The following is a 25,412-nucleotide window of genomic DNA, read 5'->3' on the forward strand; positions in this document are numbered from 1 at the left end:
GCACTATAGGGGTGGCAAGAGCCTTAGCCAGTATCCGGAATCCCAGGGGTGACAGGTGCAGGCCATCTCTGACCAAGCATTGTGGTCTGTTGACTATGTCATCCCAGGCAGACAGGTACTGGATCCCTTTAGAATGGCACCAGAAGCTTAGCCAATTGTTGAAGTCAATCATTTTGTCCTTGTACTGCGTCATCATTCTGGGTGATGGCAGAATGCTACTCAGGGCTAGGGTCATACCTGCCTGGGCTACACGATCAGAGAGCTCTTCCAAATCAACAAAAGAATGGCTTCACCAGAAGAAAATTTAAGTTTTGGAATGGCCCAGCCAGAGCCCAGACCTAAATCCAACAGAAAATCTGTGGGATGACCTGAAAAGGGCTGAGCACAAGAGATGGCCTCACAATCTGACAGATTTGGAGCACTTTTGCAAGGAAGAGTGGGGCAAGTCAAGATGTGCCATCCTGATAGACTCCTACCCAAGAAGGCTGAATGATGTAATTAAATCAAAGGTGCTTCAACAAAGTATTAATTTAAGGGTGTGCACACTTATGCAACCAGCTTATTGTAAGTTTTTTATTTTTTATATTTTTTCCCCAACATATTTGTTTTTCAATTGAATTGTACAGGTTATAGGTCACATTAAAGGTGGGAAAAATTTTGGAATGATTTATTGTGGCTTCATTTGTTTATATCACAAAAACCTGGCATTTCAACAGGGGTATGTACACTTGTTATACCCACTGTATGGCCTCCAAAACAGGTAAGGGACTACAAGGGGAGGGGTAATGTAACTCACAGAAGTGGGTGTCAAAGTCGTCACACTGTTCCATTCCACATATACATTTTGGGAAGTCTCTATCAAGACTGATATACAGGAGTTCTTAAAAAAAATATTGGATTCCTACCTAGACGACATGTGGATTGTTTGGGGGGGGGGGGGTGGCAAAAAATTAATATGTTCTAGGTGGAAACTAATCCTTAGCTACAAGCTACAAAAAAAGAAGTTGCGTTCTTACCATAATGTTCCATCTGTGTTGTTCATCTTCATTCATTCATTACTGATGGGTGTCTGTTCCATCCTCGGACAAAATCAGCCTTATAACAAGCTCGTGCCAGCCAAAAAATCACGAGCTAAGCTTTACCTATAGTGTCCCTCTCCCTGTTACATTAGATCAAATTTGCCCATGATAAAGAAAGCAGAGGCTTTTTCTGAGCATGTCCCCTAATGCGGGATTTGGACCAAATCAGGACGTCCATGAGCCCCTTGTAGGGGGGAGGAGAGTGGGAAGTAATGAATGAATGAATGAATGAAGACTACCAACACAGATGGAACGTGGTGGTAAGTACGTACAGTTTTGTACCTACCATAAATGTAGATGTTAGAGTGCTCATACAGCTGCAATCATAACAGATGGGTTTTCCTGCCGTCAGGCGGGTCCTCGGTCGGCCGAATTCCAAAGTCTAGGTCCGGCATCGGTTGTCGTCGCTTCCTCCCTGACGTCAGTGCGGCAGGGGTATAAAAGAACCAGCCGACACCATTTTCTTCAGTTTTTCTTGCCCCAGATGTCAGGTGCCCCCAGAAGGAAGGCAATACATAAATTTATGTAATAATGCAATGCAATACAATCAAAAAAACAGTAGTTGCAAGCAAATACACCATAAATGAATACCCCAAACAGGTTGTATGAAGAGGTGTTAGCCATTAGGCCTGTCCCAAGAGGGGAAGGAGGGAGGGAAACCTGGACTGCAACTGTATGAGCATTCTAACATCTACATTTATGGTAGGTACAAAACTGTACTATGTTCATCGTGCATACAGCTGCAGTCATAACAGATGGGTTGAATCCCAAAGCTAAAAAAGGGGTGGTAGGCACTAGGTGGAACTAGGAGGAGCCAGGATGCCCTGCAAGACTGCAGTGGCAAAGCCTGCTCTAGATTTGGAGTATAGTGGTAGGTGATAGTGCTTGGAGAAGGTATGCACAGAACTCCAAGTGGCTGCTTCCAAAATATCTTTGGTAGGAACCCCACTGAGGAAAGCTGTAGAGGTAGCTGTGGCCCTTGTGGAGTGAGATCTGATGCCTGTTGGTACAGTTTTACCATGAAAGGAGTAACAAAAGCGTATGCAGTGGGATATCCATTTTGAGATTGTCTGTTTGGAAATTGGCTTCCCTTGAGCTCCTGTAGCATAGGACACAGAGTTGCTCTGATTTTCTGAAAAGCTTTGTTCTGTCCAAATAATAACGCAGCTGTCTGTGGATGTCCAAGGAATGTAGTAGTCTTTCTCCTTTGTTTTGAGGATTAGGGTGAAAGGTAGTTAAGTGGATAGCCTGATTCAAAGCTACCCTGGATACTACCTTTGGCATAAAGGACGGATTGGTTCGTAAGGAAACTCTATCCTGATGGAAAATGATGAAAGGCTGCACAGCCATGAGGGCTTGTAGTTCGATACCCTGCGAGCTGAGGTGATAGCCAGAAGGAAGGCTGTTTTCCAGGACAAATATTGCAGTTCTGTTGAGGCAGCTGGCTCAAAAGGAGGCAAGGTCAGTTTTTCTAGAATTAAATTGAGGTCCCAAGCAGGTACTGGTTGTTTCCTTGGGGGTTTTATATTCTTAGCCCCTCTGAGGAACTGTCTTAAGAGGGGGTGAGAAAATAAAGGAGGATCAGTGTTGTATTCTGCAGAAATGGCTGAGGCATGGATTTTGATGGAGGAGAATGAAAGTCCGCTCTTTAGCATCCCAGCTAGATACTGTAATATTTGAGGTAAATTCAGTATTCCAGGATTCTGGCCCTTTTTCTCATTCCAGACACAAAACCGTTTCCATTTTGCGGAGTATACTTTTCTAGTAGAAGGCCTTCTGGCCTCCAAAATGACATCCTGCACCTCCTTGGAGAGTAGGGTCTGCTGCGAAGTCAAGGAATCTTCCATGCGGCTAGATTGAGTGTTTTCAGCTGACTGTGAAGAGTTTTGAAGTTGTGTTGAGTCAGAAGAAGAGGCATTAGTGGCAGGGTCCATGGTGGGGAATGTGTCGGGCTCCTCAGGAGTGGGTACCAGTATTGTCTTGGCCAGACCGGGGCAATGAGAATCATCTTTGGTCTGTCGGCTATGGTTTTTAATAGAACTTTGGGCAGCAGAGGAAGAGGTGGAAAGGCATAAACTGTCATTGCTGTCCAACTGAAAGAGTGCGTCCACTCTCCAGGCCTGTGGATGAAAGGTTCTTGAGCAGAAGTTTTTCAATTGGTGATTTCTGTGGGAGGCAAAGAGATCTACGTCTGGCCTTCCCCATGCTAGAATTACCTCTGTAAAAACTTGAGGATGTAACTTCCATTCCTGTGGATCTGTCATATTTCTGCTTAGGCTGTCTGCCAGCGTGTTTTCCTTGCCTGGCAAGAACTGTGCTTGAAGTTCGATTTGTAATTCCAGAGCCATGTTCCAAAGAGACATGGCCAGCCTGCATAGTGGGTATGAATGGGTTCCTCCCTGTTTATGTACCACATTACTGTGGTGTTGTCTGTCCTCATCAATAGCTGACCTGGATGCAGAAGGTTTTTGAAAGCTATAATAGCATTTATTACTGCTAGCATTTCCTTTTGATTGATGTGCAGGTGCTTTTCTTTTTGGGACCATTTGCCCTGAATGCACCGATCCGTCATGTGCGCCCCCCAGGCGTAGTCCGAGGAGTCTGTTGTGATGACTTGATTTGCTTGAGGTTTGCAGAATGGGAGACCTGTGTTTCTTTGGCATGCTTGAGCCCACCACAGAAATTCCTTTTGAAGACATGGAATCAGTGGTATTATTGTTTCCAAACTGTGGCTGTGTTGAGACCATAGGTTTTTCAGGTACCATTGAAGTTTCCTCATATGCAGCTTTGCACATGGGATTAGTAGGATGCAAGATGCCATGAATCCCAGAGCCTGCAGGATTTTCCTTGCAGTCAGCCTGGTGAGATTTGCTTGTTTTCTGAAGTAATGAGTTAGTTGCCCCTGTTTCTCTGGCGTGAGATAGGCCATCTGGGTGTTTGTGTCCAAGATGGCACCCAGGAAAATCATAATTTGAGAGGGTATTAGTCTTGATTTCTTTTTGTTGACTGTGTATCCCAGAGAATTCAACAACTTTATTACAAAAGCCAGATGTTTCAGAAGTATGTGCTTGCTGTCCGCTTGGATCAGGCAGTCGTCCAGATATGGGTATATTTGTATCCCTTGAAGTCTGCAATAGGCAATTACTGATGCCAGGCATTTCGTGAATACTCTGGGTGCAGTAGATAAGCCAAAGGGCAATGCAGAGAATTGATAATGAGTTGAACCTGCAAGAAATCTGAGGTATCTTCTGCAATCCTGTCTGGTTGGGACATGCAGGTATGCCTCCTTGGAGGTCCAATGTTACCAGTCAAGACTCCTTGCCCAGCATGGGAAGAAGCTGCTGTAATTTGAGCATCTTGAATTTTGGCACGAATAAAAATGTGTTTAGGATGGATAGGTCCAAAATAGGTCTCCAATCTTTTCCCTTCCTTGGTACCAGGAATAGTCTGGAGTAAAAACCTTGACCTTGTTCTTGTGTAGGTACCTCTTGAATAGCTTTCATGTCCATGAGATCTGAAATTTGCTTTTGTGCCTCTGCCCTTTGATTGTGTGGCAGGTTTGGCATGCTTTTCATTTTTGGAAGGGTGTGAAAATGGAATCTGTAGCCTCTGTCCATAATGTCCAGGATCCATTTGTCTTTTGTGACAATATGCCAGTGTTTCGAAAATAATGCCAGTTTTCCACCTAAAGGTGCTGCCATTTGAGCCTTGCTTGGCATGCAAAGGGGAAAGTCATTGGGTCTGCTTTCTGAATGGCTGTGAACTATCCTCACCACCTCTTTGTGTAGGTGCTTGCCATTGTCTGCCTCTAAACGATCCTTGAGTTTGCCCTCTGCCCCTCGGACGCCTGTATCTACCTCTTTGGGGTCTGTCCGAGGCAGGAAAGGACCAATTTTTGGAAGGCCAATTCCTACTGAAACGTGGTGGTTGTACCTGTAGGAAATCTTTGACTGTTTGCATTGATTTAGCCTTTTCCTCCATTTTCTTTAATACCTCCTCAGCTTTAACACCAAATAATGCATCCTTCTGCAGAGGAGCATCTAGTAATTTAGCTTTGACATGATCTGGTAAGGTTTGCTCTTTGAGCCAGGTATGTCTACATATGACTGATCCTGTAACAGCAGCTCTACATGAGGCCTCTAAAGCATCAAAACCACATTGCAAGGTATGTTTACCCACTTGTTCTGCACAATGTATCAAATCCTGCAACTCCTTCAATTCTGGTTGTTCAGGTTGTGACATTTTGCTTCTCAACTGTGATAACAGAAACTGTTGGTACTTTAACATATGGAACTGGCAGTTTAATGCCCTCATGGATAAGGTGGCCGAGGTGTATACCTTTTTCCTCCACCTTTCTAAAGCTCTGGAATCCCTCTCTGAAGGTAATGGATTTTTAGCAGTGGAGGCCTTAATTCCCTTGGGGCCCTGTGAGATGGTTTCTGGGTCAGCCGCATGGCTTTTGTATAGGAATTGGTGTGAGTCAGGAACCCGGTAATACCTGTCAGGCTTGACTGGGGCTGGAGGTAGAGAGTCTGGGTTAAGGCAGGACTCCGAATACACATCATCTAGGATGTCTAAGACAGGAGGTATAGCCAGAGGCCTGTGCTGAGGGAGCAAGAGAAAATCCCTAAGCCTTTTCTTGGAGTCTGAGTACTCTTGGCCTTCCCAGTGGAAGTGTTCCCTCAAGGTATGCAAGATTTCCCCAAAAGAGTAATCCTCAGGGGGGGAGACAGAGGGAATGGACTCCTCTGCATCAGAATCTTCAAAAGGGGAGAAAGAATGTTCCTGGTCATCAGAATGTTCTGAAATAATGGAGGCCTGGTCCGAGGAGGGGTATTCTTCCTCCACTCTGGGCCTTTTGTCCGGGGGGGGGGGGGGGTTGAGAACCCCTGATAAGACTAATTAAGTCCTCAGCCATTTTGAGCATCTGCTTTTTAGGCATGGGGCCTTGAGAAGGGCCCTGTGGAGTTTGTTTTTAGTATGCATGGCTGTTTTAGACTTGGTGAAAGCCTTGATGGAAAAAAGAAGAGGAAGGCCTGAAGACACCTTGAGAGGTGGCAGACCTGTCTAAACTCTGAGTTTCACCGCCAAGAGTGGCTTCGGCATCTGTAGTCGGGGTGTGGGCCGAACAGCCTGCGACCTCGGGCACAGTAGACACCGCCAATGAAGTGTCGTCGGTAGTCAGGGGCTGCGTAGGCACCTCGCTGAGAACCGGACCACCTGTAGTCGGCTTTGGCGTGGTGTCGGTAGAGGCCGCGGACCTCGAGTGTCGGTCCTTATCTTTGCGTCTTTTAGTCAAAACTGGAGTCGGAGTATCCTAAGACATAATGTAGTTAAATTTTTTGCCAAAATAGTGCTGGGCGAACTCCGCCCGACGCTTAATGGTGCGTTTGTTGAATGTAGCACAAAAACGACAGGCCGAGACGTCGTGGTCTGGGCCTAAGCAAGGAATGCAGAGGGAATGAAAATCCTTATGCGGTATTTGCTTCCCACATGAAATACAATTATTAACTTTGTCTGACATCGGTCTGAGGCAAGAAAAGTTTCAACGGGTACTTAGCTTTCAAGAAGACTTCGGTTGCAAAATATTCGTAATCTCAGGAGCTGGCCGACCGGCACTTGTGAACTGCTTCTGCTTCGGGCACCGCGCGGCAAGAAAGACTGAAGAAAATGGTGTCGGCTGGTTCTTTTATACCCCTGCCGCACTGACGTCAGGGAGGAAGTGACGACAACCAACGCCGGACCAAGACTTTGGAATTCGGCCGACCGAGGACCCGCCTGACGGCAGGAAAACCCATCTGTTATGACTGCAGCTGTATGCACGATGAACATCATAACTTCTTTATCAGATGTTGTTAATTTTTGTTCATTCCTTACTGATGGGACAGAGTTCCTAGCTACTTTATGCCCCGGTAGACGTTTGTGGAAGGATGTTCCAGAGTACCATTGAACCAAAGGATGCTCTCCACCTGGAGAGCAAATCCAATTTGTAATGAGTGATAAAGGTATGAGGGGTATCCCAAGTTACATCTGCAAAAATATCCACTGAAGCCTTTGACTGAAAAGCTACAGAAGTCACCACTGATCTGGTGGCGTGTGCTTTCACCCTGCTCGTTAGAGGAATTTTATTATGTTGGCAGACTAAGCATATACAGTTTCTCAACCACTTAGATAAAGTCGCTTTAGAAACAGAGTTTCTCCAATTTAGGACCCGAATAGGAAACTGGTCTGATTTACGTACTGATTTAGTTCTGTCCAGATAAAATTGTAATTGTCTATGTACATCCAGCAGATGAAGGCAGTATTTCTCCTTTATTTGAGTAGTTTGGAAAAAAGACTGTTAGGTCAGTTGTCTGGTTAATTGTCAATTCTGAAATAACTTTGAGCAGAAAGGAAGGGTTAGTCCGAAATGATACTCTGTCCTTATGAAAGACCATGTAAGGGCATTTTATGCACAAGGCCTGAAGCTCGGACATGCGTCTTGCTGAGGTGATGGCTACTAAAAACAGGGATTTCCAGGATAAGAACTTATTGCAAGTGGCAGCAGGTTCAAAAGGGTATCTCGTCAGGGATTGCAGGACTAGTGTTGATCTCCAAGGTTTGATCGGTTCTTTGAAGGGTGGTCTTGCATGCGAGAACCCTTTCAAGAAGGGGTTACAGAGATATGAGAGAGTAAGGATGACTCGTTATCCATTATGGAAGTTCAAAATAGCAGCCAAATGTATTCGAATGGTGGAGGCTGCTGCTCCTGAATGAAGAAGACCTGACAAATAATCCAATAGCACACTAACAGGAACTGAGCAAAGGTCTAGTTCTCTCTGCCGGCACCAAATAAGGAATCTCTTCCACTTGCTAAAATAGATTTTCCTGGTGGATGTTCCGTACCGGGGAGGTAAGGTTATTCTGCCTGGCAATGACTGGAAGTGGAGAAACAAAGCTGTCAGCTTGAGACTGGACATGTTTGGGTGAATCAACCCCTGCAGGTGTGAGATTAATTCAGGGAAGTGTCTGTGGTCACTGTGACCTTGGGCTGAGATGGGGAGCAAGAGCAAGAGCGACTATACAGGTCCTTTTCTGGCTTCATCCACCAAGTTAAATCTTGTTTGCATCTCTCTGTTATGCGTATCTGAAAAGACACAGGATGGTGCGAAAGGGACCACTGTGTTAACAGGACCCAATGAAGAAGTCTCATGTGTAGTCTTGCTAGGGCGACTACTGTAATTGATGCTGCCATTGATCCTAAAAGTTAAAGGACAGCCCAAGCTGGAACCTTGTCTTGAGAGAGTATCACCCGAAGTTGGGACCTCAGTCTTTCTAATCTGTGATCTGGCAGGGAGACTAGGCAAGACTGGGTATCGAAAGTTGCTCCTATAAATTCCAAAGTTTGAGATGGAGTCAACTTCCATCTCTCCCTGTTTACAGAGATTCCTAGGTATTCTGCTAGTTTTAGAGTGTAGTTTAAGGCTGTAGACGCTTGGTGGGGGTGGTAAGGAGCCAATTGTCTAGGTACGGAAACACTCGGAATCCTTGCAGTCTCAAGTGAGCTGTTACAACTGCCATGCATTTGGTGAACACTCTGGGGGCTGTAGAGAGTCCAAAGGGCAGTGCCCAGAATTGGTAATGATTGGCTCCCAGCCAGAAGCAAAGAAATCTTCTGGAGCATTTGTCCATTTTTATGTGGTAATATGCATCCTGAAGATCTACTGAGCACATCCAATCATCTTTCTCCAGGAAGGATAGGATAGACTGAATTGTGACCATCCAGAACTTTGTTTGGTTGACAAATTTGTTCAGAATGCTGAGATCCAAAATTTGTCTCCAGTCCCCTGTCTTTTTTGGCACTAAAAAGAATCTCAAGTAAAATCCAGATCCTATTTGGTCTGGTGGGACTGCTTGGACAACTCTTTTTTGAGACAGCTTTCTTACCGCTTGAGCTGCTGCTTCCCTTTCACTGGGTGGAATTTTGGGAATTTGTCTTAATGGCTTTGGGCAAGGTATACGATCACCTCTGGCTAGGATATTCTGCACCCAAGAATCTGTGGCTAGTGTTTGCCAGGCAGGGTAGTGCAGAGAGAAATGTCTCCCAAATGCTTCCAGAGGAAAGCAATCTGGCCGCTCTTCAAGAGCGCTGATAGGGCTGTCCAGAGAAGGAATCTCTGGATCCCTAGTTATGCGGATCCCTTCTGCCTCTGTAGGGGCATCTTCCCGATGAGTTACCACCTCTGCCCCGGGGAGTAAACTCACCACGCATCTCATGGAAAGGACCCTGGGATTTCTTGTACCACATCTTTCCACTCCTCAGATTCCTTCAGTTGGATCGTTGGGGGGTATAAAAATCACACCCATGGCAGAAAGGGGTCTTTACATCTTTTTCACACTTGGCTAATGTGTCTTTCACTTTTGGGCCAAAAAAGGAAGAAGCTTCCACCGGAGCGTCAAGAAAGGAAGACTTAAATGGGTCTGCAAAGTCAAAAAGAAGCATGCAGGTGTGACATAGCATGACAGCGCCTGAACCCGCAGCTCTAGCCGCCCCTTCTGTAGCGTGAGAAATTAACCACATGGAGGAGTTGGATATGAGATTGCAGGGTCGCAAGCTGCGAGACAACCTTGTCACGTACCTCATCAGAAACTGCTCCTGCTAAGGATCAGGACGGTTCACAGTTTAGGTGGCTCTGAAGCCTAGTAAAGTGTGCCAAGTAATTCAGGGACCGAATGGCACAGGTCAAGGAGAAACACTCACTTCCTTAACCTGCCCACCGCCCAAGACTCCCTGTTTGGGGGGGTGGACACAGTCTGGCTCTCCTTGGCGAGCTCTTTCCTAGTGGCCGCTGTCAATATCATAGCGTCTACCAGTAGGCCTTTGGACCAATGTGGACTTTCTTCAGGTGGGGAAAATTTTTGTCTCGTCTCCAGGGGATTGGTTCAACAGTTTCAGGACACTTCCATGCATGCTGCACGATGAGCTGGACTAGTTCATCTGCAGACAGGGTCACCCAAGAAGTAGAGGGTCAAGCACAAAAAGCCTGCAAGAATACAGACTCCTCAGAAGAAAGGGTTGGTGGGTTTCCAGTCTCCCCGCTGCTTTACAATTGCCTTACAATTTCCAGTACGTCTCCAAAGGAGACATCCTCAGGGGACAACCGTGGGGACCCCTCCCCTTCATCGTAGTCTATATCTTCGGTGAGGGACTCTTCTGGGGAGTCCATGTGCTTCCTCTTGCTTGATCTCTTACGTAGTACCTCTTCAGCAGGGGCTTCTGACGAGGATGCTGAAGACAGGGCACCCTGTGTTAGGATATCTTGAGGCTCTTGTGCTTGATGTCTAGATGTGATGGTCTGAGTCAGCTGCGGTTCACAGGGAGGACATATCTGGTATTCAGAAGATGGTTTGCCTATTGAAGCAAAGGCCCTCTCCATCGCTTGGAAAGCAGGCCCACCTGAAAAGGGGTGGGAACATGGAACCGAGAAGGACAACCTCAGAACCAGAGTCACACCCCGCTCCAATAAACCCACTCCCAAGGAAGGAGCCCCAAGAGAACTTAGTAGTGTCACGACTCCCGGAAATGTAGTAGACGGCACCACAGGAAAAAAAAAAAAAAAAATAGTCACAGTGCTGGCAGCACAGTCACGATCTAGAGGATGGCTCGACTCCAAGTGAGCCGATTACCAAAGGGTCGACTCTGGAACCATGGTGAGGTCCACCAGTGGAACCGAAGAAGTGGGAATCTGAACAGGCGTCTGTGCCGGGTGCTTCGATACCTGCAACGAGGTCAAAGGAGGGGAATATGTAGGAGTCCGTGGAGAAAAACTCCCAACTCCAGTTGGAAGTGGAGTGCTGGAAGGTGCTGAAATCTCGTTGGCCGCCAGGAGCTGATCTACAAGTCACACCACGTCTAATTCAGAGAGGCTCTTGGAGAATCGGGTAAATATCCCCGACAGAGAATCGGGCCATTCCAAAAAAGGGCTATATCGCTGCCCAAAGAATGGATCTGCCATAGGGGAGTATCGGGTCAGAGGTACACTTTCTCCTATCGGCACCATGGTCTCAGGACCAGTAAGATGTACAGGGAGAAGGGAGGTGACTGGTGTTGGATGCACTATTGTTGGTGTTGAATAGGATGGGGCTGAAGCACTAGTAGAAACCATGGTTGGTGCAGTGGGCAGTATCCATACAGTGGCTGGTGCCGAAGGTAGTGTCACTTAAGACAGCACTGAAGTAAAGGATCGTTGGCTTGGAACCAAGGTCGGCACCACAGAGAGCGGTTGAGGACTCGGAGCCGAAGTCGTTGGTGCCAATTTAGGTATATTCGGTTTTGTTCCAGATGATTCTTTTGTCACTAGAAATGAAGTGAAGAAGGGACCGAGTGACTTTTCTTATGCCCTTTCTCAGGAGGGGTGAGCCCTCGAACCCAGAAATAGCCTCTGAAAAAGGAGTTCTTAGAAGGGCTTTCAGAATTAATTTGTTCTTTCTCTCATTTAGGGTATGAGAACTGAACCCCTTTACAAATTTCGCAAGGCAGTTGAATAGAGAGGAGCGGAACACTCAGGCAGTAGACACAAGATACAGGAGTGTCCAAGTTAGGCATTTTGCGACCGCATTTGGTTGCATTGCTTGAAACCTGTTGTCCCTTTCTTTTCAGACATGATAGCGAATAACTGTCACAAATGAAAACAATACAACTTACAAGCTCTATACAAAAAAAAAAAAAAAAAAAAATACCGATAAGAGGAGCATTTTTTTTTTTTTTTTTTTTTTTTTTTTTAAATACAGAAAAGGGAAGGGATACCAACAACAGTATTAAGATTAGCTCAAGAGGTAAAGAGAAAGAAGGTAGAGCGAGGGAAGGCCTGTACCAATGATGGTACTTGAGATTACCAAGCTGGTAAGGAAAGCAGGAAAAAACGCTTAATATGGAGTAAAAGTTTAGAGACTAACAGAAGAAGGGGATTATCAAAGTAAAAAAGAGAAAATGTGTAGAAAAAAAGTTTTAGAATAAGTTTTTAAAGTACTTACCTGAGATCTGGCTTGACACGTCTTGATATCTACGCGGCAAATGAGATCCAAGGTAACAGGGTGTAGAGGGTACTATGGGTAAAAAGCTTAGCTCAAGAGTTTTTTGGGTGGCACAAGTTGTTATAAGGCAGACTTGGCTCCGAGGACGGAACAGACACCCATCAGTAAGGAATGAATGAATGAAGATTAACATCGGATCAAAGCATTTTCAAAATTAACCCCATTTCATAGGTTCATAGGTTCATACTAGGCTACCTGCCCAAGGGCATTTATAAGCCTAGACCATAGTTATGTGGCTTTCGCCACCCCTTTAGTTTGAATAAAAACTATGCCTATCATTTTTCTGTGCCTCTGCCAAGCAGTGACACTGAAGTAATCCCTGGGGTATATCTGCGATCTCCCATCCATTGGTCAAGATTCCTCTTGAACAAGGCCAGCGAGGTGCTCTGCCTCACATGTACCGGGATTTTGTTCCACAGCATAGGGAGTCTCTGGGTGATGAATCTGTCCCTCCAGCACGTTCTATTTATAACCGTGTCAAGGTTTAAGTCTCCCGCCCTTGTGGTTCTGAGGGATCTAGATTTTTTGAGGTGAAGCATATTCATCAAATCTGGGTTTGACATGGCCTTATTATGCTACCTGGTTAATTTAACAAAAACAAGACAATCAGAGTTACAGCTCTTAAAATTTGTTTTATTTTTCTTTCTGTTTAAGTAAAGATAAATAACTAGCTCTAGCACAGACAACTACCTTTGTAGAAGGCTCAAGAGGACTGTGGAAATTAAATGACTATCTGAATTTCACAGTGCATAAGTGAGGAAATGGAATACAAATACAAGATTTTTACAGCAAATGTCAGGTTCTTTCAACTACGTAATACTTGTCTTTACTATTAACATAGAGTGCAAGTAAAAATTATAGTAGTAGTCCACATATGTACTTGCAAAGCTTAAACTCTGATCATACCTCTTCTGAGACTTTCTGCCTCCAAATCGAACTTCTTCTCGTAAGAGAGAAAAATGAGACTCATGAGTTGTTAATCCCAGCATTATCTATTAAAAATATAACATTAGTTATAACACAAATTCAAGAAAAAATTAATAAACATACAAAACTACACAGCAATTACATTTCATCTCAAAATACTTCAGTACAGCTCTACTGCTCAAGATCTAGATGTCCACATTTTTGATTCATGCAATTGCCTGCATCACAGGAAAAAATCAGATAAAAACAAGAGGTCATTTAGAATAATGTGAAAAGGAAGTTTGCAGAGAACAGAGCATTAAAAAAGGGGCAAGACATCTCATCACATCCAATGGTGATCATTCTTGGAGTGGTAACCCCACATTTAAGATGAGCTAGTTAAGGGGAGGAAGAAATGCCGAATGTGAGGAGCCAAAAAAAAAGACCAAAACACATGAGATGAGCAAATCTTGAAAACTGCTCTTAAAACTTTTTTGTGGGCGGGGGAGCGGAGGCACACCCTGCCCCCTCCACTTCCACACACACCACCCAAACTTATATATACCAACTCCTAGATCACCATGCCTCAGAGAAAAGGGAATATTTTGAGAAATGACATCACAGACTTAGTTTAAGTCCGATCTTTTGGCCATTTAAGTCTCCACGTTTTGACACACACTCTAGCAGGTCCCAACATTTCAAAAGGTTACCAGGAAGGAATGATGATGGCCATGTCTTCTCTCTTGAAGGACAGTTCTCCTGTATTACAAGCCTAGTAGCACAACCCAATGCACACACTGAATTGTCCTAATAAGACAGCAGCCAAGAAAACACCAAAAGATACTAGTTTTACTTGGCACTGCAAGACAAGTAATACGAGAAAACTAGGATAATTATGGAAATAATGCTTGCTCCAGACTGTGCTGGCAACCATGGCAGACCCCAATGTCAAGCACAGTCCCAATGGGTGGTGGACAAGTGAGGGGATTTTAGCTAATGAAGGTAGGTAAGGGATTACTATAATGTTAGTAGTAATAAAAAACAAACAACAACTAGCATCTTATACTCGCAATACAACATAGACATACTGGTAAAAAGCAATAGAAAGCAAGGAAACCAAAAGTGGCCATAAATGGAACAAATTAAAAGGAGGAGATGGACATCTATTCACAGTAAAAACAAGGTGAAGAAAGTACAGCTGTGAAAGAAAACTTACCATAACAGTAGATGCTCGAATGATAACTGCTTCAGTACCTTTGCTATTACGAGTTGTATCCTGCCAAGGATACAACAGCTGGCCAGCTAGCTTCCAAAGCTATAGGGCACTTTCCAGGCGTCTCTAAACTGTCACGCAGCTCAAGCTGAGCTGACAAAAAGTTAATTTCAGCACCAAGCCCTACAAGGTTTCCTCCAAAAAAGAGAGGCAGAGGTTGAGCACTGAAAGTACAATGCTAGGAAGAACAAAAAAATAAATCCACACACCCTGGCATAAACATGCCAAAAAAGAATGGCGATAGAAAGAGCAGCTATTGCAGCAGTGGTCATCTAAACATCTACTGCTATAGTAGGTTTACTTACACAACTGTACTATGTTCATCATAATGATCATTGCTGCAGTAGCCTTAGTATATGGTTAGATCACCTTACTACATTTGGGAGGTGAAGGAGAAGAGTCCAGGGGCCCCTGGAGAATGGACCTTGCAAAGGCTGATCTAGGCATAGAAAAGCTTATAGTGCATTGTAAAAGAATGTTTTAGAGTTGTAGCTTCTAGAACACTTCTAGAATCAACCCCTTTCCAAAAGGCCATAGATGAAGCCATGACCCTGGTAGAGTACACCTTGATCCTTCCTGGAACAGTTTTCTTGTGGTGAGTATAGCAAAAGGTAATAGCCTTAGACAATCATTTGTAAACCATCTTGACACAGGTTGTCCCTTCTTATCTTCACAAGAAATGAACCACTGATCAGAAGATCTGAAAGATTTAATTCTGTTAAGACAGCACCCAAGCTGCCTGGACATCCAAGGTATGCAGTACTTTTTCTCCCTCATTTTTGAGATCAAGAAAATGCTGAGATGGACAGCTTAGCTTAAAGTAAACATGGATACCACATTAGGCAAACCCTGTTCCTATAGAAAATGAGAGACAGCAAACTCGTAAGAGCTTACAATTCAAATACCCTTCTTGCAAAGGTCAGAGTAATCAGTAAAAATGTTTTTTTTTTTTAAATGTTAAGAAACTCAATTCAGCCATGTTAGCTAGTTCAAAAGGAGCAAACGTGATCTTCTCTAACACAAAATTAAGATTCCAAAGATTGGCCACTGGTTTTCTTGGAGGCATTTCATACAAAACATTTTGACATAAGAATGCATTGAAAGAGGCGGATCCATGGACGACATACTGAAATGGCTGACAAATCAATCTTGACAGATGAGTAAGAAAGGTCACAGGATAGTAACTTACACAAAGACTGGAAATCCATAGAACAACTAGCCATGAATGGCTGTTGGTTATGTTGCAGGCACCCATTAGAAAACCTTTTCCATTTGCTAATATATGATTTCTAGTAACAGGCTTTCTTGCCTATAGTAGTACCTGCTGCATAAAACAGGTGCTTAAAGGAAATTAAGACCTTATCATCCAGGCAGATAAATGAAGTTGATTAGTGCCTGGATGCATCAAACACCCCTGCTCTCTTATGTGAGAAGATCCAGTCTGTGAGGAGGTTTGTGGTAATTACCCCTCATAATTTCCAAAAGAAGAGAGAACTACAACTGCCTGGGCAAGAAATGAGTCACCACAATGATATTCAGAAGTATTCTGGATATTAGTGGAAAGGGTGGAAGATCATACAGTAACATTCTTTTCCAAGGAAAAGAAAAGGCATCCGTCTTCCAGGCCATCTTGCATGAAGTACTGGAGCAGCTAACTTTGTTCAAAAATGGGTTTACTTGAGGAATTCCACACAGGTGGACTGAATCTTAGAAGACCCCCTAAACTGGTTTACATTTATGTGAGTCCACCCTTGTCCTGCTCAGCCTGTATGCCACATAATTTTGCTCTCCCAGAATGTAGGATTCCCTGTAGAGTGAGATTACGCTGTGGCTATATCCCAAGCTAATATGGCAGGCCACCAGAAGGGGTATAACCTGATTCCTCCTTGCTTACTGACTTACCAGATGACTGTGGTATTGTAGTGTCTGTAACAACGTGAGGAGGTCCTGGGGACCAAAGATGATTCAGACAGTTGAGTGCCTTGATCAGAGCAAGTTATCAGTTATATTTATGTGCTTCCAACTGTCATTAGTGGCCCACTCACCTTGTACTTTCATCCCTCCTGAAACTATTCCCCAAGCAAAGTCCGAGGTGTCTGTGGCGACTGACTACTTTGCACTGGAAAGGAAACCTGGATTTAGGTATATCTGTTGCTTCCACCAAATGATTTCACTTCTGACAAACCCCAGCACTGGTAAGTGAATAGACAAAGTGGGTTAGTGCTGGGACCAGAGACCTCAGATACTACTACAGCTCTCTCATGAGAAACGGTGAAAGATTGTACTGAAAGAAAAGGGGAATTTATACAGCTTTTAAGATGCTTCCAACTGATACTAAGAAGAAGAAATTCAATGTAATTTGCAAGAAGCTTAAACTGGATATTGGGATATCTAAGGAACTGTATGGACAAAAATTGATCAGAAATAATTCCAACAAAAAGCTTTTTATAAATTCATAAGCAATAATAAATCACCAATTACTACTATCAAATTAGATTATGAGATTACGCATTATGCATATATTATTGCAAAGTAATTTAATTTTTTCTTCAAATATTCCATTAGGTCACTCAAGTGAACACATTACATATATTAATGTTTCTGGTACTTGTCCAGAATTTAATGAGTTACATATAATTAAGGCACAAAAAAAGAAACAACCCAGACGTAAAGATACAAATCCAATGTATTCAACTAAGCGTTTTCGTCTTGGACAATAAGACTTCTTCAGATAACAAATTAACAATAAAACAATATACAGAAAACACTCACCTGACAACATTCCAATTAACATTTAAATCAGAACACACACAAAACAGGAGATTAACCCTAATGTATACATATATAAAAATATGAAAAAAATATTAGTATAATTAAACTTTCATTATCTACATAACACCTTTAACTTTAAAATGCATCCAATGGATGCCAATTAATTTAATCCAGGCCATTCCACTGCTTTCAGACGTAAAATTCAATACAATTCTTTATTCTCCAACCATAGCTGCCAACGACCACCCCCTAGGAAGTCTGTTCACTTGCTCAATCACAATAAATTTAAAATGTTCAGGCTATTCAGAAATTAGTCTAAAAAGTGGATTAGTCATTTGTTTGCATTTAATTTCATAGCTATGTTCATATATGCGATTTTTCAATTGACGTTCCGTCTTACCTATATAAAATGTATGACAGCATTGGCACAATGCCCCATAAACTACCCCCACACTGTTGCAATTAAATTTCCTATTAATTTTTAAATGATACCCATTAATATCAAACTATTCACCAGTATTTATTAATTAATGGGCAATAATGGCATCTTCCACATTTTGCCATCCATTTATGTTTACTCGTCACTAAGTTTAATAGAATTTTCTACAATACACTTAAAATTATAACCTCATATACAATTTGAGATTTTTTTTTTTACATATTCTTCATCTGATCATACAATCATCCATCAACACAGACCAATTTTTGAAAAAAAATGCCTAATGCATTCTTAGGCATATTTCTGAATATCCTGAACATCATTTATGGTGATTGAGCAAGTGAACAAAAGTACAGTTTTGTACCTACCATAAATGTAGATGTTCGAGTGCTAATACAGCTGCAGTCATAACATATGGGTTCTCCTGCCATCAGGCGGGTCCTCGGTCGGCCGAATTCCAAAGTCTAGGTCCGGCGTCGGTTGTCGTCGCTTCTTCCCTGACGTCAGTGTGACAGGGGTATAAAAGAACGAACAGACGCCATTTTCTTCAGTTTTTCTTGCCCCAGATGTCAGGTGCCCCCAGAAGGAAGGCAATACATAAAATTATGAAGTAATGCAATATAATCAAAAAACAGTAGTTGCAAGCAAATACACCATAAAAGAATACCCCTAGAGGGGAAGGAGGGAGGGAAACCTGGACTGCAGCTGTATTAGCACTCGAACATCTACATTTATGGTAGGTACAAAACTGTACTATGCTCATCGTGCATACAGCTGCAGTCATAACAGATGGGTAGAATCCCAAAGCTAAGAAAGGGGTGGTAGGCACTAGGTGGAACTAGGAGGAGCCAAAATGCCCTGCAAGACTGCAGTGGCAAAGCCTGCTCTAGATTTGGAGTATAATGGTAGGTTGTAGTGTTTGGAGAAGGTATGCATAGAACTCCAAGTGGCTGCTTCCAAGATATCCTTGGTAGGAACTCCTCTGAGGAAGGCTGCAGAGGTGGCTGTGGCCCTGGTGGAATGAGTTCTAATGCCTGTAGGAACAGTTTTGCCATGAAAGGAACAGCAAAAGCGTATGCAGTGGCCTATCCATTTTGAGATTGTTTGCTTGGAAATTGGCTTTCCTGGAGCTCCTACCGCATAGGCCACAAACAGCTGTTCTGATTTTCTGAAAGGCTTTGTTCTGTCCAAATAATAACGCAGTTGCCTGTGGATGTCCAAGGAATGTAGTAATCTTTCCCCTTTGTTTTGAGGATTGGGATAAAAAGTAGGTAAATGTATGGCCTGATTTAAAGCTACCCTGGATACCACTTTAGGCATAAAGGACGGGTTGGTTCGTAATGAAACTCTGTCCTGATGGAAGATGATAAAAGGCTGGACAGCCATGAGGGCCTGTAGTTCTGAAACTCTACGAGCTGAAGTGATAGCCAGAAGGAAAGCTGTTTTCCAGGACAAATACTGCAAATCTGATGAAGCAGCTGGCTCAAAAGGAGGCAAAGTCAGTTTTTCCAGAATGAAATTTAGATCTCAAACAGGTATTGGTTGTTTCCTTGGAGGTCTTAAATTCTTAGCCCCTCTGAGGAACTGTCTTAAAAGAGGGTGAGAGCATAAAGGAGGATCAGTGTTGTATTCTGCAGAAATGGCTGAGGCATGGATTTTGATGGAGGAGAACGAAAGTCCACTGCTTAGTAGTTCAGCCAAATATTGTAGCATTTGAGGTAAATTCAGTTTTCCAGGGTTCTGGCCCTTTTTCTCATTCCAGACACAAAAATGTTTCCATTTTGCGGAGTAAGCTTTTCTAGTTGATGGCCTTCTGGCCTCCAAAATGACATCCTGCACCTCCTTGGAGAGTAGGGCCTGCTGTGATGCTAAGGAATCTTCCATGCGGCTAGATTGAGTGTTTTTAGCTGACTGTGAAGAGTTTTGAAGCTGTGCTGAGTCAGAAGAAGAGGCATTAGAGGCAGGGTCCATGGAGGGGAATGAGTCAGGCTCCTCAGGAGTGGGTACCAGTGTTGCCTTGGCCAGTCCGGAGCAATGAGGATCATCTTTGGTCTGCCTGCTCTGGTCTTCAATAGGACTTTGGGCAGCAGAGGAAGAGGCGGGAAGGCATAAACTGTCATTGATGTTCAGCTGAAAGAGAGAGCGTCCACTCTCCAGGCCTTTGGGTGGAAGGACCTCGAGCAGAATTTTGTCAATTGATGATTTTTGTGGGAGGCAAAGAGATCCATGTCTGGCCTTCCCCATTCTTTGATTATTTCTATAAAAACTTTTGGATGCAACATCCATTCATGTGGATCTGGCATATTCCTGCTTAGGTTGTCTGCCAGCGTGTTTTCCTTGCCTGGCAAGTACTGTGCTTGTAGTTCCATTTGTAAGTCCATGGCCATGTTCCAAAGTGATATGGCCAGTCTGCATAGGGATAGGAATGTGTTCCTCCCTGCTTGTTTATGTACCACATAACTGTGGTGTTGTCTGTTCTTATCAATAGTTGACCTGGTTGTAGAAGGTCCTTGAAAGCTATGATAGCATTTATTACTGCTAGCATTTCCTTTTGATTGATGTGAAGGTGCTTTTCTTTTTGGGACCATTTGCCCTGAATGCACCGGTCTGTCATGTGCACCCCCCAGGCGTAGTCCGAGGCGTCTGTTGTGATGACTTGATTTGCTTGAGACTTGCTGAATGGAAGACCTGTATTTGCTTGACATGCTTGAGCCCACCACAGAAATTCCTTTTGCAGACATGGAAGTAGTGGTATTATTGTTTCCAAACTGTGGCTGTGTTGAGACCATATGTTTTTTAGGTACCATTGTAGTTTTCTCATATGCTGCTTTGCACATGGGATTAGCAAGATGCAAGATGCCATGAACCCCAGAGCCTGCAGGATTTTCCTTGCAGTCAGCCTGGTGCAATTTGCCAGTGTTTTGAAATATTGAATTAGTTGCCCCTGCTTCTCTGGCGTGAGGTAGACCATCTGGGTGTTTGTGTCCAAATTGGCACCCAGGAAAATTATATTTCGAGAGGGTATTAGCCTTGATTTCTTTTTGTTGACTGTGTAGCCCAGAGAGTTTAATAACATTATTACATAAGCCAGATGTTTCAGGAGAATGTGCTTGCTGTCCGCTTGGATCAGGCAGTCGTCCAAATAAGGGTATATTTGTATCCCTTGAAGTCTGCAGTAGGCAATTACTGATGCCAGGCATTTCGTGAATACTCTGGGCGCAGTAGATAAGCCAAAGGGCAATGCAGAGAATTGATAATGGGTTGAACCTGCAAGAAATCTGAGGTATCTTCTGCAATTTTGTCTGATTGGGACATGCAGGTATGCCTCCTTGAGGTCCAATGTTACCAGCCAAGACTCCTTGCCCAGCATGGGAAGAAGTTGCTGTAGAGTGAGCATCTTGAATTTTGGTACGAGTAGGAATGTGTTTAGGATGGAAAGATCCAAAATAGGTCTCCAATCTTTTCCCTTCCTTGGCACCAGAAATAGCCTGGAATAAAAACCTTGACCTTGTTCGTGTGTCGGTACCTCTTGAATAGCTTTCATGTTTATAAGATCTGAAATTTGCTTTTGTGCCTCTGCCCTTTGATTGTGTGGCAGTTTTGGCATGCCTCTCATTTTTGGAAGGGTATGAAAGTGGAATTTGTAGCCTCTGTTTATTATGTCCAGGATCCATTTGTCCTTTGTGACATGCCAATTTTTTGAGAATAGTGCCAGTTTTCCTCCTAAGGGGGCTGGTTGGCCTGCAAAGGGGAAGTCATTGGGTTTGCTTTCTGAAAGATTGTGAGTTGTCCTCACCACCTCTTTGTGTAGGAGCTTGCCATTGTCTGCCTCTGTACGATCCTTGTGGTTGTCCTCTGCCCCTCGGGCGCCTGTCCATGGCAGGAAAGGACCAGTTTTTGGAAGGCCAATTTCTACCAAAACGTGGTGGTTGAACCTGCAGAAATTCTTTCACAGTTTGCATTGATTTAGCTTTTCCCTCCATTTTTCGTAATACTTCCTCAGCATTTGCCCCAAATAGTACATCCTTTTGAAGGGGGGCGTCTAGTAATTTAGCTTTGACATGATCAGGCAAGGTTTGTTCCTTGAGCCAAGCATGCCTGCGTATGACTGAGCCTGTAACAGCAGCTCTACATGAGGCCTCTAGAGCATCAAAACCACATTGTAAGGTATGTTTACCCACTTGTTCTGCACTATGCATCAAATCCTGCAACTCCTTCAAGTCTGGTTGTTCAGGTTGTGACATCTTACTTTTCAATTGAGAACAGAAACTGTTGGTATTTTAGCATATGAAACTGACAGTTTAAGACCCTCATGGTTAAGTTAGCCGAGGTATATACCTTTTTTCCCCACCTTTCTAAGGATCTGGAATCTCTCTCGGAAGGCAATGGATTTTTGGCAATGGAAGCCTTAACTCCCTTGGGTCCCTGTGAGATGGTTTCTAGGTCAGCAGCATGGCTTTTGTAAAGAAATTGGTGTGAGTCAGGAACCCTGTAGTACCTGTCAGGCTTAACTGGAGCTGGAGGTAGAGAGTCCGGGTTAAGGCAGGCCTCCGAGTAAACATCATCTAGGATGTCCAAGACAGGAGGTATAGCCAGAGGCCTGTGCTGGGGTAACAAAAGAAATTCCCTGAGCCTTTTCTTGGAATCTGAACAATCCTGGCCTTCCCAGTGGAAGTGTTCCCTTAAGGTATGCAAAGTTTCCCCAAATGAGAAATCCTCAGGGGGGGATACAGAAGGAATAGACTCCTCTGCATCAGAGTCTTCAAAAGGGGAGTAAAGCCTGTTCCTGATCATCAGAGTGGTCTGAAATAATGGATCCCTGATCAGAGGAGGGGGAATCTTCCTCCACTCTGGGCCTTTTCTCCGGAGGTGGCTGAGAACCTCTGATTAGAGTAATTAAATCCTCAGCCATTTTAAGCATCTGTCTCTTAGGCATGGGGCCTGGAGATGGGCCCTGTGTAACTGGTCTCTTAGGGTGCATGGTTGCTTTAGACTTGGTGAAAGCCTTGATGGAGAAAGAAGAGGAAGGTCTGAAGACAGCTTGAGTGGAGGTGGACCTGTCCACATTCTGTGTTTCAACGCCAAGAGTGGCTTCGGTATCTGTAGTCGGGGTGTGGGCCGAGGAGCCTGCGACCTCGGGTACAGGAGACACCGCCAAAGATGTGTCGTCGGTAGTCAGGGGCTGCGTAGGCGCCTCACTGAGAACCGGACCACGTGTAGTCTGCTTTGGCGTGGTGTCAGTAGAGGCCACGGACCTCGAGTGTTGGTCCTTGTCTTTGCGTTTTTTAGACAAAACCGGTGTCGGAGTATCCGACATGGTATAGTTAAATGCTTTCCCAAAATAATGCTGGGCGAACTCCGCCCGACGCTTAATAGTGCGTTTGTTGAATGTAGCACAACAGTGACAGACCGAGACGTTGTGGTCTGGGCCTAAACAAGGTATACAGATGAAATGGAAATCCTTATGCGGTATTTGCTTCCCACAAGAAATACAATTATTAACTTTGTCTGACATCGGTCTGAGGCAAGAAAAGTTTCTAACGGGTACTTAGCTTTTAAGAAGACTTCGGTTTTCCAAATTTTTCGTAATCTCAGGAGCTGGCCGACCGGCACTTGCGAACTGCTTCTGCTTTGGGCACCACGCGGCAAGAAAGACTGAAGAAAATGGCGTCGGCTGGTTCTTTTATACCCCTGTCGCACTGACGTCAGGGAAGAAGCAACGACAACCGACGCCAGACCTAGACTTTGGAATTCGGCCGACCGAGGACCCGCCTGACGGCAGGAGATCCCATCTGTTATGACTGCAGCTGTATGCACGATGAACATCATCCTACGTGTGGTCCTTAACAGCTATGGTTGAAGAAAAGAGAATTATATTTGATTTTTCATCTGGAAGCAGTGGGATGGCCTGGATTAAATGAAATGGCATCCATTCGATGTATTATAAAGTTTAAGTTATTATGTAGATAATGAAAGTTATTATGTAGATAATGAAAGTTTTTTAATTATACTAATATTTTTTTTTCATATTTTTATATCTGTATACAACATTAGGGTTAATTGTCAGGTTTTGTGTGTGTTCTGTCTTAAATGTTAATTGGGATGTTGTCAGGTGATTTCTGTATATTTACTGCTGTTTTATTACTAGCTTGTTATCTGAAGAAGTCTTATCATTGTCTACGACGAAAGCGCTTAATTGAATAAATTGGATTTGTGGCCTTACGTCTGGGTTGCTGCTTTTTTGTGTTTTAAGTGTCTGTGAAATATAATTAAGGCACTCAGTAAAATTGCAAAACAAAGACAACCTCATCAATGGGACCCGATTTGATACCAGGGCACCTTTTGATAAAATTAAAGGATCTCATTACATCCGTTTTGTGTAATATTTATTTTTTTATTTTACATTTGTTGACTGGGATAGTCTGACTGGATACTTGTCCATTTTCAGTGAAGGCCGGGGAGAAAATCTCCAAATACCAAAAAAGAGACCGTACATACATCACAGTGATAAACTCAGGCAGACATGCTTAAAAAATACAGACAAAGAATACAGGCAGATATCAATATACACAATGTGCACACTTACAGAAAATGTGAACATAGAATACATTCAGATCTCATAATTCACAATGCTTAGACATTCAAATGCTATAAGCCATAGATACTTGGGCTAAACAGCAGGTTGGGTAGCAAGACATGTATTAGTGAAGTTGTTAGTAAGGTTTAGAACAAAAGCACAACCAATGAGATGCGAGGTATTTTTTGAGTTCTCTTTTAAATACTGGTAGTGAGGTTTCCTTGGTAACGGTAGTAGGGAGTATATTCCAGTATTTACCGATTGAGTTGGCAAATATAGTATCGCCTGCAGAGTTGTTGGATTTTTGGGTCAATATCATTAGTTTATCAGCGGAGCGTAATGGCCTGGGGGCATTACGAGGGGTGAGAGTATTTTTGAGGGCAGGGGTGTTATCAGGTTGGAGTATTTTATGCGCTACTATAAGCTGGTTGAACTGTAGAAGGGTAGCATACTCTAGCCATCCCAGTGCTTTGAGGTTCTGGTAATGGTGGGTCCTAAAAGCCATGCCAGTAGCGAATCTGGCTACATGATTGCAACATCCTGATAATTTGGTGAGATCGGTTTTGGATAGGTTGGCGACTACAGGGGAGGCATACATAAGGGTAGAGAGGAGGTGTGATCTTGCAATAGCTACCCTAGCTAGTGGGGTGAGGAAAGGTTTGGCTCTGTACAGGGAGCCAAGTTTTTTGTTGACAAACTTAATACTGTGATGGACATGTTTATCAAATTTAAGGTAGTCTATTATTATGCCTAAAAGCTTTGTATGGTCATCAGGGGAGATGATGGTGTCATTGCTAGATTTGATGTTGAAGGAAGGAGGAGAAATTCTACGGTTAGGGAAGAAAAGTAGTAGCTTGGTTTTGTTAGGATTTAGAAACAGGCAGCGATTAGCTAGCCATGTTTCTACTCTTTTGCCTCAAGAGGCTGCTCCTATGATTTGGAAACTTTCTCATGTTGTTCATTTATAAGAAGAGAAACAAAGATGCTACAGAAAAACATAGACCTATTAGTTTGACATCTTTACTAGGCAAATGCTATGAAATATGCTCTATTGAAATTATAAACAATGCCAGCACAAGCATAGCAGTAACTGATCTCAATCAGTATGGGTATGTTAGGGGAAGGTTTACCTTAAATAATTTACTAAAGTTTTTTATGAACAGGTTGCAACTGCCTTGGGATTATCTCAAGTTGTCATGTTTTCAGATCTAGCTAAAGCTTTTGACAAACTTCAATATAAGGTTATTTGTGAAAGTCCATTGAAAACGAAAACAGCTATATATTTAGACTGAT

At 43.4% G+C, this 25,412-nt stretch overlaps 1 protein-coding gene across 1 annotated transcript in view; it reads right to left on the reverse strand.

Moving 5' to 3' along the window:
• Nucleotides 1-25,412, reverse strand: part of XRN1 (5'-3' exoribonuclease 1) — a 2,408,514-nt gene that overhangs the window by 2,219,253 nt on the left and 163,849 nt on the right. Inside the window, exon 6 of the mRNA XM_044071018.1 lies at nt 13,059-13,144. Within this exon, the coding sequence (XP_043926953.1) occupies nt 13,059-13,144 (86 nt within the window). The remainder of the gene's footprint in view (nt 1-13,058; nt 13,145-25,412) is intronic.

This window comes from Protopterus annectens, chromosome 5.part0, assembly GCF_019279795.1.
Source record: "Protopterus annectens isolate FY-2018-M chromosome 5.part0, PAN1.0, whole genome shotgun sequence".
Lineage (NCBI taxonomy): Eukaryota > Metazoa > Chordata > Ceratodontiformes > Protopteridae > Protopterus > Protopterus annectens.